At 37.4% G+C, this 18,446-nt stretch overlaps 2 protein-coding genes across 4 annotated transcripts in view; one reads left to right on the forward strand and one right to left on the reverse strand.

Annotated features, from left to right (window-relative positions):
- The window catches only part of RECQL (RecQ like helicase), a 25,366-nt gene extending 20,670 nt beyond the window's left edge, over window positions 1-4,696 (reverse strand). For all 3 annotated transcript variants that reach the window (XR_004134033.2, XM_010988831.3, XM_031444006.2), the window contains exons 1-2: window positions 4,602-4,696; window positions 2,192-2,239 (exon numbers count right to left, since the gene is read on the reverse strand). Coding sequence is in view for 2 of the 3 variants with exons in the window: in XM_010988831.3 (XP_010987133.1) it covers window positions 2,192-2,207 (16 nt within the window). In the remaining variant the exon portion in view is untranslated. The remainder of the gene's footprint in view (window positions 1-2,191; window positions 2,240-4,601) is intronic.
- A 141-nt stretch (window positions 4,697-4,837) lies between these two features.
- On the forward strand, window positions 4,838-16,088 carry GOLT1B (golgi transport 1B). Its single transcript, XM_010988886.3, has 5 exons — window positions 4,838-4,985; window positions 8,902-8,993; window positions 10,402-10,580; window positions 11,617-11,698; window positions 13,590-16,088. Exons 1-5 carry the CDS (start codon window positions 4,961-4,963, stop codon window positions 13,626-13,628), a joined length of 417 nt encoding a protein of 138 aa, XP_010987188.2. The 5' UTR covers window positions 4,838-4,960; the 3' UTR covers window positions 13,629-16,088.
- The last annotated feature ends 2,358 nt before the right edge of the window (window positions 16,089-18,446 follow it).

The following is an 18,446-nucleotide window of genomic DNA, read 5'->3' on the forward strand; positions in this document are numbered from 1 at the left end:
TGCGGTTACTTCCTCAGTTCCAGATACATGAGGGCAAATATATTCAGTAACTGATCAAGTTTGCACATTGGTCTCCTGGCGCATAAGTAAGGACTGTTACGGTTGGAAAGACCAAGTGGAAGGCAGTGTAACTGTGCTTCTCTACCGAAACAGTGAAGAGTGCTGTTCCTCCCATAGCCAGGATTCACGGGCCTGGGAAACAGGGGTGAAAATGGGAGTGGCTCCTCTTACTATTACCCTCTAGTGATCCACTAGTGAAATCTCTGCTTCCCATCCCTGAAACTTTGGACTCTGCTGGTCTAGAGGTCTCAGTTAGCAAGGAAGAACTGCTTCTACCAGGGAAGAAGCAAAAATTTCATTAACTGGAAGTTGACTACCACTTGGCCACTTTGGGTTCTTCATACCAGTGAATCAAAAGCAAAGAAGGGGCTTACTGGAGTGGCTGGGGTGGGTGAGCCTGACTATTAAAGGGAATTGGATTGCTATGACACCAAAGAGGTAAGAAGGAATACATGTAGAATATAAGGGATCCTTTAGGGTCTCTTGTGGTATTCCCATGTCCTCTGATTAAAGTTAATGGAACAAAGGTATAAGTTATATAGCAACAAATTGTACAACCTAGAAGAAATGGACAAGTTTCTAGAAATATACAGTCCACCAAAAATGAATCAAGAAGAAACAGATAATCTGAACAGACCAATCACTAGAAGTGAAATAGAATCAGTAACTTAAAAAAAACCAAAAATCAAAACCCAAAAAGCAAAAGCCCAGGACTGGATGGCTTCACTGGGGAATTCTACCAAACATACACAGAACTTACACCGATCCTTCTCAAACTCTTTCAAAAGACTAAAGAAGAGGGAACACTCCCAAACTCATTCTAGGAAAGACCATCACCCTGATACTGAAATCAGACAAAGACACTACCAGAAAAGAAAATTACAGGCCAATATCTTTGATGAACATAGATGCAAAAATTCTCAACAAAATGTTAGCAAACCAAATCCAACAACACAAAAAAGATCATACAGTATGACCAAGTTGGATTCATCCCCAGGACACAAGGATGATTCCACATATGCAAATCAACCAACGTGATACACCACAATACCAAAGGATAAAAATCACACGATCATCTAACCGATGTTTATTTAACAATGGCTATATTCTATATCTACATTATGTCCTTAAAAATCCCATTTTAAAAATCACAAAACAATATGTATGAAATATAATAAATTTTGTTGAAAAATAATACATCTGAATGTTACACTATTAATCTGAGTAATGAAATTATATGTGATTTATATTCTCTACTTGATAATTGCTCAGGTAATTCTATCAAAAAACATATCAGTCAGCATTGCTGCTGGGAATGTAAGATGGTACAGCCACTATGGAAAACAGCAGGGAGGTTTCTCAAAAAATTAAACATGGAAATATCATGTGATCCAGCAATTCCACCTGTTGGTGTACATCCCCAAAAACTGAACGCGGAGGCTCAGGTAAATATTTGTACACCAATGTTCGTAGCTATGTTATTATTCACAAAAGCCAAAAAGTGAAATAACCCAAATGTGCACCGACAGACAAATGGATAAACTGAAGGCAGTATATACACACAATGGAACATTACTCAGCCTTAAAAAGATACACATTACAAAATGGATGAACCTCAAAGACATGCTTAAGGGAAATAAACCAGACACAAAAGGACAAATACTGCATGATTCCACTTATTTGAGGCACAGAGAATGATCAAATTCACAGAGACAGAAAGCAGAATAGTGTTACCAGGGGTTGCAGGAATCAGGGAATAGGAGTTATTGTTTGATGGGTACAGAGTTTCAGTTTGGAGTGATGAAAAAGTTCCAGAGATGGGTAACAGTGATGGGTGCACGACAATGCAAATGCACGTAATGTCACGGAATTCTATGCTTAAAAGTAGTTAAAATGGTAAATTCTGTTGCATATTTTAGCACAAAAAATCTGAAAAAACATCCTTTCTAGAAACAGAATTTTTAAAGCAAATATTTTTAAAATTTGCTTTTATTAAGATTTTTTTAAGGAGCAGTTTAAGGTTCACAGCAGAATTGATGGGAAGGTAAAGAGAAAAACAAAATTATTTTCAAAGAACATGCAATTAGAAACAGAACAGAATGAACTACAAAATGTAATCATTTCCACTAACCTGAAATGGATGCCATTGTAAAACTGAATTGGAGAGCCAAATTTCTTTCTAAAAATGAAAGAAAAGTCATAGCAACAATTAAAAAAAAAAAAAGTACCGTTGATAATGCGCAATGATAATCTGTTGTTACTAAGCATGGAAAATATTAGAAAGTAAATTATAAATGCATTGACCTTTCAGTAAGGACTACAAGGTTTTTTCCACTCCTAATTTTTATGGAAAATTCTCTAGATTTCAGAGAAGTGTCCAAAGTCACATAAACGTATAATAACAAGTACAAAGTCAAGAACACTTAATAAACATTCACCAGATACAAAGTTATATTGCAAAAAGCTTTGAGGTTTAACAGTTTTAGCATTGAATTACTGTGTGATCTTAGCAAAGTTAAACAACCTGTTCCACTAAGCCCCTTTCCCTATCTGCTAAATTGGGATGGTAGTAGCTATCTTACAAATAACAGGTTGGATAGATTCAAATATCCCAGATGAAGCAAAACCCATCAACACAATACTCAGATTTGGGGGGGGGGATGGTATAGCTCAGGGATAAGAGTACATTATTAGCATACAAGAGGTCCTGGGTTCAATCTCCAGTACCTCCATTAAAAAATAAATAAATCTAATTACCTCCCCTCAAAACAAACCAAAAATCTTTAATTAAAAAAAAACCAGAAAAACAAAATTAAAAAAATAATCAAATTAATCACTTAACATTTTACTGAGAATTAAAGGGTTACAATTTAGGCACAATGCTAACAAAGGAATCAGTATCACTGGAGGGGTGAGATTTCATAAGGAGAGAACGTGAAAGGTCAGAAGTGGAGGGAAAACCCAGTTTGTATTAAGGAGTTCGAAATATTTCTGCATGACTCAAACATAAGAGTACACATGAACAAGCGGAAGGAGATGAGGCTCAAGAGTAGGAACTTTATTTAGATTGTCCACACTCTCCAAGAACACTTCCCCAACTCTGGCATGAACAAGTCACATTTTCTAAAACTAACTTAAAATGTTCTCCAAAGGTAGCTTCAACATCACCCTACTCTATCCTTACTCGGACTGCTGACCTTATGCCCTTCCTCACATAGAATCTGGAAGCCACCAATAGGCTGAAAAAATAGGTAGGGTCGTCTTTGCCTTGCTAGAAGTTTGGAATAGACACACCACTAGAAGATATTAAGTAGGGGAGTAAACAAAGGACTTGTAATTCTTTATTTATATGAATAGGCCTTCACCATTTGGTGGAAAAATAATTCTCCAGGAGGGCAGGGATTGAGTCTCTTCACCCTTGTTCCCACACAGCCTAGCAAAGTGCCCTGCCTTCAGCGCAGGCTCAGGTGTGCCCCAGATTGAGAACAGAGGCTCCCTCTATCATATGAAAGAATGTAATCTACAACCATTTCCCCCAGCCCCAACTATTTCAAACAACTCCTTTGATTATACCGTTAAAAAAAACTGCTCATGAACTCCTTCCCCAAATGATGTGATTTAATAGCAAAAGCTATCTGAACATAAAATGTGTTCAAAAATTAATAAGCTATATTTAGCAGGTCTGTCAGAAGTATACCTAGGCACAGTTAAAATCAAAAACAAACGAAGACCAGCCTTGAAAAGTCCCTTGGCAGACAAAACCAGCACAGTCATACAAACAAAGCTTAATTTAGCTTGTCTTGAAAGATTAACTTGACCTGGGGCATTTCTTTTTTATGTCTCTGGAAATCAAAACTTAAACTGTTTCCCAAGGTTGATATGCGATAACCACTAACAAATTTCCTATCGTTTAAGAAAATCCTAATATTATAACCAATCCGGGTGAAGAATAAACAGTCACTGCCCTCTTACTAAATAAGCTGCTTTATGACAATATAGCCCTGAGCCTCATTCCATGTTTTGATGTTCTGATTTGAGTGCTCTCGACTGGCGAGCTGTCTTTTTAAAAATCTCGCTCTCTCGCTCTCGACTGGCGAGCTGTCTTTTTAAAAATCTCTCTCTCTCTCTCTTTCTCTCTCTCTCTCTCTCTCTCTCCCCCCCCCACACACACACAGCGTCCCCAAAGGCGTTCCCCAATAAACAGTGGTTGCAAATAAACCAGTTTTGGTGACCAAGCCTCCTGAATGGAAAAGACCAGCGATAAAAAGAGACCGGTCGGCAGTGGAACGTGCCCCTGAAGGCCCGAGTTCCATTACAGCTGGGCAAGGATGGAGAGTTCCATGAGAGGGGCGGGGGCCCCCGTCTCTCCCCTGCCAATGACTTGGTGGAAGGAAGTGACCCTGCCTCCCCATCAGGCAGTAAAAGAAATTATCAGGCCTTTCAAAGTGGTAAAAGGAGTTCCCCCGAACCTCTCCCCAAAGGGTTAAGGAACGCCCTCCCCGCCCCGGTCTCCGACCCCCAGATTCAGGTCCGCTACGCACCGCTGTCAGCCGCGCTCGGGTAAAAACTTCCCGCCACCGGGCTTTCCTTTCTCTCCAGCCGTGAGCATCCACCCTTCCGGGTCGGTCAGTTCAACCAATTGCAAGTAACATCCTTCTCTTATTGGCTGAAGGGTGTGGCCACCATTTGCGTCACTGAACAAGATTACAGATTATTGGTTGATATTGGGAGCGCGTTACACCAATGGGAAGCGGCATTGAAGTGGGGTGGGGGTGGCTGCGTGTTTCCGGAAGACGTGGCGGCTCTCGCCTGGGCTACTTCCCGGCTTCATTTCGCCCGACTTCGCCTCACACCCTGGGAGCCCCGAGGTGTTGTCGCCGCCGCCCTCACCCCTGCAGCCATGATCTCCTTAACGGACACCCAGAGTAAGCACTTGCCCCAGGGTCCTCGCCTCGAGCCCCGCACACCCCTTGCTCGGGCTGGGTCTCGCCCGCCCCTCCGCCCGCCGGGGTCAATGAATGAAGCTCCCCGTTGGGAGCGGCGGCCTGGAGACCCAGCTAAGGCTGCGGGCGCCTGGAGGCCGCCTTGAGGAGCCGGGGGCTGGACTTGCAGGGGCGAGTCTGGCCCGGGAGAGGAGTCGGTGGAGTCTGGGGAGGCGCCCGAGCTGGGGAGGGGGAGCTTTTCTTCTCGCGCCGGGGTCGCGCCACTCTCACTCCCAGGGAGATGGGCGCTTTGTTCCTGCGAGCGGCTGAGAAAGTTTGCTGCGCGTGCCCGCGGCCCGTCTTGGGGACAGTTCTGCACATGACACACTCGGGGTCCTCTGCAAGTTACTGCTGGTTGGTTGGGAGGCTGCGTGTTAAATGTCACCTGTGGTAGGCTCTTTTTGAAAATGTGCTTACGCTTAAATATTTTGAATATTTGCCTTTTTGCCACCACTGGAAGCAGCCTTTTAACAATCCCTTGCAACAACTTCACTTTTCTACCGGCTAATGTCTCCACAGTAGTAAAAAAAAAAAAAAAAGCCACTTTGTGTTCAGTTAAACGATCTATTTCCTTAATACTGTATATGGTACTTGTGGCACATTTTATTATTTTAGCATCTTTTTCTGCCTGCCAGAGTTCTCCAGGCTTGTCTCTGAGATTAGCATTGCTGTTTTCTTTCCTTCAATGTAACATTTCCACTTTTCTTCCCCTTTTTGTCAGTCTTAATAATTTTGTAATTACATATCTGCCAGCCCGGCTCTTCCTATCTTCTGATGGTCGTGATAGTCTTTTTATTTCTCTTTGTTTGATCTGTCACGCCTTTTTTCCTCCTTAGTCTGTATAACTTACTTGAATTTTCAAGATTTTTAGAAGTAAACAGTCTGCTGAAATAAAAAATAGAACTTCCGTTAAAAATGCCCTGTTTTAAAGTGGAGTCTTAAGGTTTGGCTAACCTGTCATAGCTAACTTGAACTTCAGGGGAGCTTCTGATAATCTCCTGCACACACTGGCCACCCCAGTCAGATTGGACGGTCTGTACCTTGGGTGCCCATTTTGGTCTACCTGTTCTGATCAGAGAAAATATAAGTATAGTCCTTTTTTGTTTGGGGGTTTTGGGGGATTCGTTTTTTGTTTTTTCAGTGTACTGTTATAATAAAACTAGCAATTGTATAAAATTGCATAAAAGCATCTTGTTTCGGTTTACCATGTGCTTTCGTATAAATCATTATCCTTAATTCATCTAAGAGCCCTGTAAGGCAAAGAAGACTTACGTCTCTTTTATAAATTAAAGGAGACTGAAAAGAAATTCAGTGTATAATCATGAGGCAAGTGACAGAAACAAGAATTGATCCCAGGTCTACTGGCTCAAAAATCTTTGTTTTTTTTTTTTTCCCCACTGTACCCCATTAGCATCTATATATGAACTTTATTTGAAATCTATCTTAGAATGATGAAATTCTCCCATAGCAAAAAAAAAAAAAAAAAAAAAAAGCAGTTACAACAGTAAATATATACCCTATAAAATTGTGCATTGTTTTTTTTGAGAGATTTTGTAGGATATTCAGAGCCTGTTTACTTTATGGTGCACAGTGCTCTGTTCCCAGAATTTAAAGTCCAAAGAATTTAGCAGAATTGTATAAATTGATAGAATTTATGTCTAATACTACTAATTACTCAAGGAAGTACTTAATCTCTATATAGTTTTCCTATCTTAACTGTTAATACTCCTATCTGAGCTTGCGGTTATTACATTGATAAAAATATGAATTATTTATCCTGTGCATAGATTTTCTCTTCTATCGGAGTCTTATAGGGTGAAGTGCATGATGTACATCCTTCCAAAAACCAAAACAAGGGGTTGGGTTGGAATATGGGCAGAATAGGAAGCATTCTCCTCACTTCATTAAACTGATGAAGAGGATGATTATACTCTTTGCTGTTTGTTTGCCAGATGTTTTAGATAGGACAGTGGATGGGAAAACAAAATGATTAGTGAACCAAAAGCTCTTTGGATTTCAAATTGTGTTCATGTGTGTGTTTAACTGTAGGGATTGGCCATCATTCATGTGATTTGCCAAGATTAGTCTGGGATCCTGATTCTGGGAGAGGGTGACCAAGTACTGATGAGAATAGAGTAAATAGCAATTCCTGATTGTTTTAAGGGGTTTTATACTTGCACTCCCAGCCCCAGCCCCCCAGCCCCCAAAAAACCCAGAATCTTCATTGGTAGGTTGGAGTCGAGTAGTTCCTATGCTGCCTTGAGCTCTTTACTTCATTATGTCACATTACCTGAAGTTCTACCATGATATTCAATTGAGTTCTTTATTATGATGTTTTTTCTTTTTTAAAGGGCATTGTAAGAAAGACAAATGCTGCCTTAGAATATCTTAAATAAGATACCAAAAAATGCTAACAGTGACTGTCATTGGACTCAGCGTATCTTTTAAGCATGAAAAATATGAGCCTCCAATTTTCATAGCAGTTTGTGGAATACACTTAGCAGTATATTTATGGACAGGCACCTGAATTCTTTTAGACTAACTTTCAGAGTAAAGGATAGCTGGAACAGAAGGCAGTAGTTAACTGTAAATTGAGAAGGTGAAGGCTGTTGAAAAAGGCATATGATAGAAATTTTAAACTCATCAGAACATTTTACATGCCTTAAATTTTGAAGTAGCTGTGACCTAGATTTTAGCTTTCTGGAGCCGAGGCAAAAAAGTTAAGTAACAGATCAAAAATCACTATTGTGTATTTAAAATTATGTTTCCAAAAATATGGTGGCTTCTGCTCTGATTCATTATTTTATGTAGATAGTGTTGACGGGTAAAATAAGGGTTGGTGACTATTTCCTGAAAACAAACCTAAAATGATCAAGGAAATAATTCGGTGGATTGTGCTTTGTAACATTAACAGAGCAGTGCAACTGTAACCTTAGAGAGTTAAGACTCTTCAGACTTAAAGGTAAGTCTAGAGTGTAAAGGCAGTAAAATTATTAGTTTTATCTAAAGGGCAACCATAGGCTTAAAAAGCTTATACTTTGTCCATCACTCTGTATTCAGTACCTAGGACAGTTGTTGGCATCTAGGAGTTGGTCAACAATTCTTTGTTTTTGAATGAAAGAGTGAAAACCCAGAATATTAATATTAGGTAAAACCATTTGAAATGTTGGAGAGGTGATTTTAGGAATATAACACTAAATATGTGAATGGATTCATAGTTGAGATAAGTTTGTAGAAGATAAATCATAAGCTGTCAGGATGTTAAAAGTGATGCCTAACTTGAAAGTTCACTGTTAAGGAGACAGCTGCTTAATTCTCAGAATCTTTCCTGTTGCCATTGTAAGAGGCAGGGGGTAACTGAGTGAGGTCTGTTGTGACCTCTTGTAGCATTTCTAGTAGGTTAAGGAAGGAATTTGTTTTAAGAGAGGAAAGAAGGAGCTGCAGGTATTGTGCATATAAATGCTAGTTGTGGACTGCGAAAGGAGAAAAGGAGACTAAACGTAAACCCGCATATGTATGTCTGGTGCCAGAAGGGTTCTTGGGAGGGAAAAAACATAACCAAAGGTTTAGAATCCTGATTCATCTTTCTCTATTGTGAGTATATTTGTGAGAAATGCTATCTCTCATATAAGTATTAGAGATTTCCATTCATATTTTAAATTGAGGGTAATTTGCTGATGTTAATATAATTTGTTATAGGTCTTAATGAATGTCATTATAAACTTAACCTGCAGTGCTGGGGTCCTGTTTCTTTATATGGGTCAAAAGGAAAACTGAAAATTTTTTCTTAGGTAGTTAACAGTGATCTTAACGTAACTTTGATGTTTCTCTACCCTTAACCATGTAACTTGCATTGCAGAGATCGGAATGGGGTTAACGGGGTTTGGAGTGTTTTTCCTGTTCTTTGGAATGATTCTCTTTTTTGACAAAGCACTACTGGCTATCGGAAATGTGAGTTTTTCAATATATTTTTGAAAATTCATAAGGAAATTTTAACTACAAATGAATTATTGCCTGCTATTAAGTTTGGGGGAAATAATTCACTGTTGCTCGTGTGAAGATTCCTGTTACACTCTCTTGTTTCCATCAGGGATGAAACCTGTCACCTTTCTGTTTAAGTAAAAGGTAAACGCTTAATGAGGTTTTCTAATTTCATAACTGCTCTGTTGAGGGTTTGATATGTGATGTATAATAGATTAAATTAAGACTACCTCTAAATAGGAGCTCAAAATAGATGACTTAAGAGCCCCATGTCTTGGTAAATTTGTTAACATGTTTTGACTTTATACCTCTGAGATTTAACATTTGCTTCAATAGCATAAAATGAACAGATTTTTAAAAACCACTTAACCCTTTAAAAAATAGATATCACTGTTAATATTTGACTTGCTAAGAAAAGTGTGTATATTGTTTATATGGAATGTTTACTCCGTTGTCCATGTGTGACGGTTGTGCAAGAGTTCTAGAAAATAATAACCCTTCTCAGAGGCCAGTAGAGTCACTGAATAATGATTAAATATTTTTGAAGTGTATATTAACATCAGGCTATTAATTGGACATTGGAAAATATAAAGAATAACAAAATTGTTCAAAATTGAGGTTTTGATAAACAGTAATATAAACAGTATTGGTATCTCAGAATGTGAAGCTTAACCATGAGTCTTAATAAATATTTGTGAAATACTTTTTACTAAAGAATTGTAATGAAGAAAGGCAAACATTTGGGAATAAAACCTGGGGAAATGCAAGCTTTTAATAGATCACCAGTTTTTGTCCATTGTCTGAAAACATGCAAACTATATAAGTACACCCGAGAACGCATGGCTGTATTTCATTGCTGCTGCTACCAGATTTCTGGAGTTAATAAAACTAGGCTCTTCTTGCTGGCTTTGCATGGTTTCTTCTACCACCAACTTGGCCATGTCAGTATGTCTCCCATCCCATCCCTAGGAACTCCCGTAGCCCCCATGATGCTTTCAGAACCAGGAGTACCTTCAGGTGACACATTTTTGGGCAGCTCTTTTGCCTTGCCGCTCACTCATCTGCTTGACTAAGTCATCTCCCTCTAGCCAAACCTGGGGAAGCCACTGCAGATGCGGGTGCCCACTGGTAACACCTGATCTTTCTTTGTTTCTCTTCCTCATGTCATCAGGCTAGAAGGGGGCTGACAGGAGTGGGTTACAACTGCAGCGGCAGCACAGTTCCACCTCTTGGTGTGCATTGTAGTTTTCTCCAGCCAGTTCCCCACATTAAAAGCCACACATCCTACTTTTTATTATATTTAGCTTTGACCTTACTTTTCAGATTTATGCAGTGCATTTCACTGCTTCTTCTATGTCGCATTTCCTTTCTCTTCTAGGTCTTATTTGTGGCTGGCTTGGCTTTTGTAATTGGTTTAGAAAGAACATTCAGATTCTTCTTCCAAAAACATAAAATGAAAGCGACGGGGTTCTTCCTGGGCGGTGTATTTGTAGTCCTCATTGGTTGGCCTTTGATAGGCATGATCTTCGAAATTTATGGATTCTTTCTCTTGTTCAGGTAAGGCAACCATTTTATTTTATTTTTTTCTCTTTCAGTAAACCATTAAGTCCAATACTTATTACAGAAACCCAGATGTGTTTGTTAAATGTAGATTGCCTATGTAAGGATATAAATTATCTTGTCTTTTCTTTTTTAAAATTTTTTATTGAAGTATAATTGGTTTACAGTGTTTCCGGTATACAGGAATGTGATTCACTTACACACATACATACATATCCTTTTTCAGATTCTTCTCCATTAGAGGTTATTATAGATATTGAATATAGTTTCCTGTGCTATACAGTAGGTCCTTGTTGTTTATCTGCTTTATATATAGTAGTTTGTATCTGCTAATCCCAAATTCCTAATTTATTGCCCCCCCATAATGTATTTTCAATGCAATAAAATTCATTTTGTTGGCATTTTAAGGCACTCTCTTTATGTTCGCCATTTTTATCAACTACACAGCGATAGATAACATAGCTCGATCCAGCACTTTAATTCTTAGAACTTGATGTGCAATAGCCACTGCCACTTGCTGGCACTTCCTTTAGTGCATATAGATGTTAGAAAATTTTGCAGCAAATACATCATGGGAGGTTTTGATCAGTCAATATTTTACAAATGCCACTTCCCAAGTAAATAATAGTACGCAATGTGAGAGAATCCTTGTAAGTAAAGTCGGTTTGATTATTTATTCAAAAAATGTGTGTCATTTGCCTTCTGTCTGCCAAGCCCCATATTGCCCTCAGGAGACACCAGAATGAATTAAGTGCCAAATCCGCTTTTGAGAATCTCTCATTGCTGTGTGGGAAACAGACTGTAAAGACACCAGTGGGCTGTAGTAGTAGTGCCATTCTGGATGTATGTGCAGAATGTTACAGAGGCATAATTAAGGAAGGGATCAAATCCAGGGAGAGCTAAGAAATGTTAACTGAATTTTGATCTCTGGAACATTCAGAATTTTAACAGGACTCTTTCTTTTTACGTGATTAACGGACGATTCTGGTCATAAAGAATGTGTTCATTCTAAGAACTTTTTTCCCTCTCCCAGGGGCTTCTTTCCTGTGGTCGTTGGCTTTATTAGAAGAGTGCCAGTCCTCGGATCCCTGCTGAATTTACCTGGAATTAGATCAGTAAGTAATCATGTATTTAGCGATATATTTTTTAAACCATCAAAATAAATGCTCTGTGATGCTCTTTACTTTTAGAAAGCTAAGGAATTGAGACATGATTAATTGGTAAGTTTTTTATTATGATATAAATGGTTACATCACATAGATTATGGTTACCATGAATACCGGAGAAAATAATCATTGCTAAACCTGTAAAACCTGAAATTTTGTTCCACCATATCCATTTTTAATACTGTTCTTCAGTTTTTAATGTAACTTGAATTGATATCCTGTGCCTCTCTCTTTGAGTGTTCAAAGGCACTTTTCAATTCATTTTTGTATGGTTTCTAATTTTAGAAACAGTAATATAAAAGGACACCATTATTTTTTACAACTGTTTTCATTCTTAGACTGTCTTACCAAATGGGGTACATTAGGACCATTAAATAAAGCAGTATGATACTGGGAGTCAGATGATAGAATTCTGTTCCCAGCTCTGTCCACAGTTTAAACAGTCTTGTCAGATCTGTTTCTCCAGTGCAGGCCGTCAACTTCTTAAAGTTGTTTACAGATATATGTGTAGATGTTTCTAAAGAGATGGAATTCTCAAAGAGCTAAAGGATGGCTTACCCACTAAAGAATAGGTACCACTATAAGCTTAATTTCATTTGCATCCTCAAATCAGTTTTAGAGTCAGAACCTTACGGCCCAGATAACCTACATATTTGAAGTTACTTTTGAAGAGAGATTGCTGTGCTTTCTCACCACCTAAATTTACCATAAAATTCTAATGAGTCCATGAATATTTTGAGAGCAGCTTTTCTTTTCAGGGTGCTGATTGCCTATTTGTGATAAAATAACATGTGGGAAGGCTAGGCTTATAGGGGTGTATCCAGATTTCATTTGCATTAGTCTCCAAGCTCATACAATAGTCAGTATTTATACTTAGCATGTCTTTTGAATGTACTGAAACTTCTACTTAAAGAGCTATAATCATGAATCATGTCCTTAATTTAAGGATTTTTCAGTATTTGCATAAATGGACATCCAGTACTATAAATTAAGTATCCTATTATTACTACTTCATTGTAATGAATACTTATGTAAAAATGTGAATAATGAAAAATGTGAAAGAAAGGGTTAAATGATTACTGGATTTTGATAGTATTATAGCCACTTGGGTTATGTAACTTTTACTCTCTCCACTAATTACTTTGTTTCAACATTTGTTTGCATCACCATCTGGAATGCTGGAGAAAAGCCCAGTTGCTTTATATTTGGGGTGGAGTAACCAAAGTAAATAACCACTTACATCAATGTGTGTTAAAACTTACGTTCCGTAATTCTCAGTTTATGCTTGCATCATTAAGTTTGTTTTTAATGTCATTGCCACTTTCAGTCTGAAGCCCAGAATACACATTTAAAATATTGTTAGTCAATAGCTGTTGTTAATTATTGAACTTAATGGAGTTAAATCTGTTCAAAGAGTACATAGGCCCAGGCGAGATCCACAGTAATGGTCAGTTGAAATTCCTTATTGGGTTCATTAATGCATGAGTGGCCGACATTTCCAGCTTTTTGTTTATTTTTTTTTGTTGTTGAGCTATCTGTGTTAACTTCATTTTATCCAATCCAATTTTTTTACTCATTGTGTTGCATTTCTCATGCTGCACCCTTAAAGTCATATGTATAACATGCCAAGCAAAAACTTTTAGAAAAAAAACTTTTTTAATACACATTTATGTGTCAGAAGACAGTGGTGAGCAGTACTGGATCAGTCATTGTCAGTCATACCTTAGATTTCCACAAATCTTATAAAGCTGGGTTTTTAAATCAACATTTAAAGCGGTGCTGTAATGTTTTATACTGTTCTAGGCTTTCTTTTAATTACCCGTTTTTCTTCTCTGTACAGTTTGTAGATAAAGTTGGAGAAAGCAACAATATGGTATAACAACAAGTGAATTGAAGACTCATTTAAAATATTATATTATTTATAAAATCCTTTGAAGAATATTCAGCACAAAATTAAATTACGTGAAATAGCCTGTAATGTCCTTTACAGAAGTTTAAAACGTGCAGCCTACAGAGTACCAACAGCAGTTAACAAAGAAGCGGGGAAACAGGCTTCTAATCCAGTGATGCAAGAACGCAGCAAGCAAACTGAAGGGGATGAAACCTATGTTACAGCGCACACTGAAACTCTTGAAGGCCATTTTTCTTGTTTTCCCACCATGTGCGAAACACAGCCATCCTTAGAGAATTGTAGCGCCTGTTTCTTTTCTTTTTCTTTTGAAGATGCAAGAGCGCCCAGAGGCACTGGCTTTTTAGAAATGTCCACGGCAGTGGCGGAAATATTTCCAGCTGGACTGTGTCTCTGAAAGTGATGCATGAGTTAGATTGGATTATGTCCTTTTACTGTATTCAAACCAGGAAAGCCCAGAGTCGATGTATGAATCACTTTTTTTTCTTTTTGTAAACATATGGTTAAAAAAACTTCTGTGGTTCTTCTGAATCTTAATATTTTAAAGCCAGGTGGAAATCAGAACTCGATATTCTTTGTTGGAATATGGAAAGGTCATTCTTTACTAGCTTGTAGTTTCTCAGTTACAGCTGACGAAGCACTTTTGTGTTCAGCAACAATCTCTGAAAATCCTCATACCCCTTGGGGACCTGACCTGAGTGTCTGTCTCTGTCATTAACAAAAAGCATCCTTGCCCATGAAGGAATCTGTTACATAGCTTGTTTCATTGAATCGTCTTTTATTTAAGATACTAAGTGATGAAAACCAAATGGATTTTTCCATGTCATGATACAGGTTTTCTTTTAGTTTTTGAATCTTAGCAGTGGTTTATTATTTTGCTTTTCATAAATTAAAATAACTACTGGCAATGTTTAAGTTGTAACGTGTTAAAAGGTTCCCCTTACACTTGTTTTTTTAAAGGCTATTCACATAAGCCGACTTCTCCCCTCATTTTCAGCTTTTTCATAACATAAAAATCAATATGCATAACATTTGCTTTTCACATGGGGTTCATGGAGAGAATATCTGAGTTCACACGCTAAACTTATTTTACTGTAATTAAACTGGCTATAGTGTTCTGCACAACATGACACTACAAAAATGACATGTGGTTTATTCAACTGTTGCTGCTTGACAGGCAGCAGTAGGAAACAGTGGTTGCTTCTTCATTGGTAGTTTTCCAGGGTGGCGCCCTTTTGGTAGATATAGGAACACATTTCAACAGCCATAGTTCTTTGTTTTACCACTAACGATTGTACTATTTGCTTTTTTAAAACAGTTGCAAAGCTTTTTAATGCATAAAGTCGTAATCAAAATTTGTGATTTTTATTTACGAACGTGTCTACGAAATATTTTATAGCCTATGTTATTTTTTGTTAAATCTCTTGGTGCACAGAGAAGTCCCAACCTTGCTCAGCTAAAGAAAGAAAGACTTGGTATGTAGTCTGGTGGCTCAGTCTTGTGGATTACTGACTTTTTGGTACCGGCGTTTGACTTAGGATGTAATCTGTGAAAGTAGATTGATTACTGACAAAATGAGTCTCCTACCTCAATAGTTCATGGAATGTTAAGAATCCTAGTGTTATGTCTGATGTTCTTCAAAAAAGTAATATCCTCACTTGGAGAGTGTCAAATATATACATATATACATATTTTGGGGATTGACTTACACAGGTTGCCCTGTAGGACTCTATTATACAGATTTTTGACTGACCCATATTATTTCCAGTGGCTAGATACTTCTGCCTTTTTAGAGCAAGAATGGTATCTGTTATTGTAGGAACATCTTTATTATTCAACTCCTTTGTAGACATGAATTTCTATCAAAATGTTCTTTGCACTGTAACAGAGATCTCTTTTTCAACAATCTTATTTCAGAGAGCATTATCAGACTGTGTAAAGGATGTGATCATCTCCCAGTCGTTAGTAAGATCGAGAGGCTTGGAGCAATTGGCAGTCTTAAGTGAATCCAGTTTTCTCAAATGTGAGTTTGGGACTGCTTGGCAACATTGTGTGTTTCTTATTCAGAACCATTGATGAGGCTCTATTTTTAAGCATACTCATCTTCTGACAAAAAGCAACATACATCACATCTTTCCTTCCTTTCCAGAATTAGTCTTCTGTGTTCGTGACAAAAAAATATACACTTTGATTATTGCTATAAAGATGGAAGAAAAAGGTCTAATGCGACTTAGCCTTAAGTGTTTCTGGCATTGTTCCAATGTATTTTCTGTAACAGAAACATATTTGGAATGTTTTTCTTTTCCCCTTAGAAATTGTAATTCCTGGGATACTGCTGCTTTAAAAGGCCTCACAGATTATATGATCTAACAATTGACTATTGTAAATACACTTGTCTTACCTCTCAATAAAAGGGTACTTTTCTATTAACTGGTGGTCGTCTGAGCTTTGGGGACTGTAATGAAATTCCATAGACTGACTGGCTTAAACAACAGATGTTTATTTCTCACAGTTCTGGGTACCAGGAAGTCCAAAATGAAGGTGCTGGCACATTGTAAACCTAAAACTGGGCAGCCCTTTGGGGAAATTATTTCTTCCACTTGCTTGTGAGACAACTCACCTATGGGGCTAACTGGCCCTGGCAGAGAATAAAGCCAAAGTAGGAATTGCTCCCAAAGACCCCATTCATCCTGTACCAGAATCCTCTATTCTGTCATCAAAGAGGTCATTTGGATATTTTAGTATCTTAATAGCTATATTGTCCAGATAATCTCATCCAAGATAGGAACTGTTTGAGAAAGATAAATATGGTATCACTTATGTGTGGAATCTGAAAGAATGATACAAATAAACTTAATAACAAAACAGAAATAGACTTGTAGCCATCGAAAACAAACCTATGGTTACCAGAGTGGAAAAGGGACTGTTTTTTTTAATTGTTAAATTGAAACATTCATGGTTTAATACAACAAAACAACAACAACAACATTTAATCAAGTGAAAAGTAATGAACTGAACAATAAACACTCAAAACTATTTCCATTGGAAACATGTTAAGGTGAATATGGGGTTTCATTACCATCTTACTGCAATTTTCTTACATATTACAAGCCTACATACCCCATGTTTTCTGTAATCATGCAGATGTGAATGGAATTTTGATTAAATAAATGAAAAAGTCTGTTTACTGTAGAGAAGGAACAAATTAGGAATAGATAATAATAAATCAGGAGTTTGGGATTAACAGATACACACTACTATATATAAAACAGATTAACAACAAGGACCTACTCTATAGCACAGGGAAATATATTCAATATATTATAATAACAATGGAAAAGAATCTGAAAAAGAATAGATACATATACATATGTGTAACTGAATCACTTTGCTGTGCACCTGAAACTAACACAACATTGTAAATCAACTATACTTCAATTTAAAAAAATGAAAATAAAAAAAGCTTAAAATTTTTTTTAAAAAGAGAGGAGCTGTTTTCTGTGTGAACACAATATTACTGATCTTGTAAGAACGCGGTTTAAACTGTGACATTCAGTATTGTTTAAGTAGGGCCTGGGCACTCTCCGGTCAGCTAGAAGCATTCAGATAACATCAGTGATGCAGGCAAAATGGTCCCCACTGACAATGCCTTTTAAAAAGGTTTAGAATCCGATTTGTCCAACGTCCACTGCCTGGTCATAATATCAGAAGAATAAAATTTAGTAGTTTGTTATGCAGCAACTTTTTTGTTTTTTGTTTTTAATCAACTAAGTAACTCTTCTTAGCTCATCTCCAGGTTTAGACCGATAATAAAAATCTTAAAATTTTGTGACTTAACAAAAACATTTTATTGGGAGTCAATGCCCTTTTCAAACAAACACATTCTGGCGTGTTACTTTTGATAAGACTACAATATTGATAATACGTCAAAGCCATTCTCTTCACTTGTGCGTATTAGGCTGAAAATGGCAGCTTTGACGTAAAACACCTGCTTGTGAATTCATTAGCTAAACCATTATAGATAAATCACATTATTTTTTCCTTCAGATTGTAAATTCAAACCTCGGTTTTATTGGCAATTCATTTTCCTGTCCCTCTTTCTAAAACTTTCGTGTATTTTTGGTACGGAGAGGGGAAAAAGCATTTTAGTTGTTAAGGTAACCTAGTAACCGGTTTCACTTAAGAGTTCATTTAAAATAAAAAACACATGTAATCTTTTATTGCTCTCTTTTAGAAGTTGCTATAATCCTTTGAAATTGAATTCTAAAATCCTAAAACAATATTTAAAGGAATATTAAGATTTTCTCTATATATGGTGGTAACATTTCAGTCTTTAGTTTTTATCATTTTCTTCTCGGTGTAAAACAGTGGCCAACACTACATTAATGGTTCTGGCTCCTTCTGGCTTCAGTTTTTCTTTAAAAGGTGTAAATATTCCTCAAGTTTCTACCTACAAACTACTTTCTATATTTCATTCTCATTTACTAACCAAATCTGAATTTTCTTGTCTGTACATGATCGTCAAGTCCAAATATCAGGCGCCCAAACCCCAGTCTCTCTTAGACAAGTATTTGCAGATAGATAGGACCACCCCTCAAAATTCACTTCCAAACCAAATTCCTCTGTTTTCTCTCCATACTCCCTGACATTTCTATTGCTAGCCATCCTCCCAGTCATGCAGACTCTATGCTTCGTTTTTACCACTCTTTATATCCTCTAAGCTTCACTACTCAAAATGTCCGAGGATCAGTGGAATAGCATCCAGCAGCATCACCTGGGAGTTTGTTA

This window comes from Camelus dromedarius, chromosome 25 (genome assembly GCF_036321535.1).
Source record: "Camelus dromedarius isolate mCamDro1 chromosome 25, mCamDro1.pat, whole genome shotgun sequence".
Lineage (NCBI taxonomy): Eukaryota > Metazoa > Chordata > Mammalia > Artiodactyla > Camelidae > Camelus > Camelus dromedarius.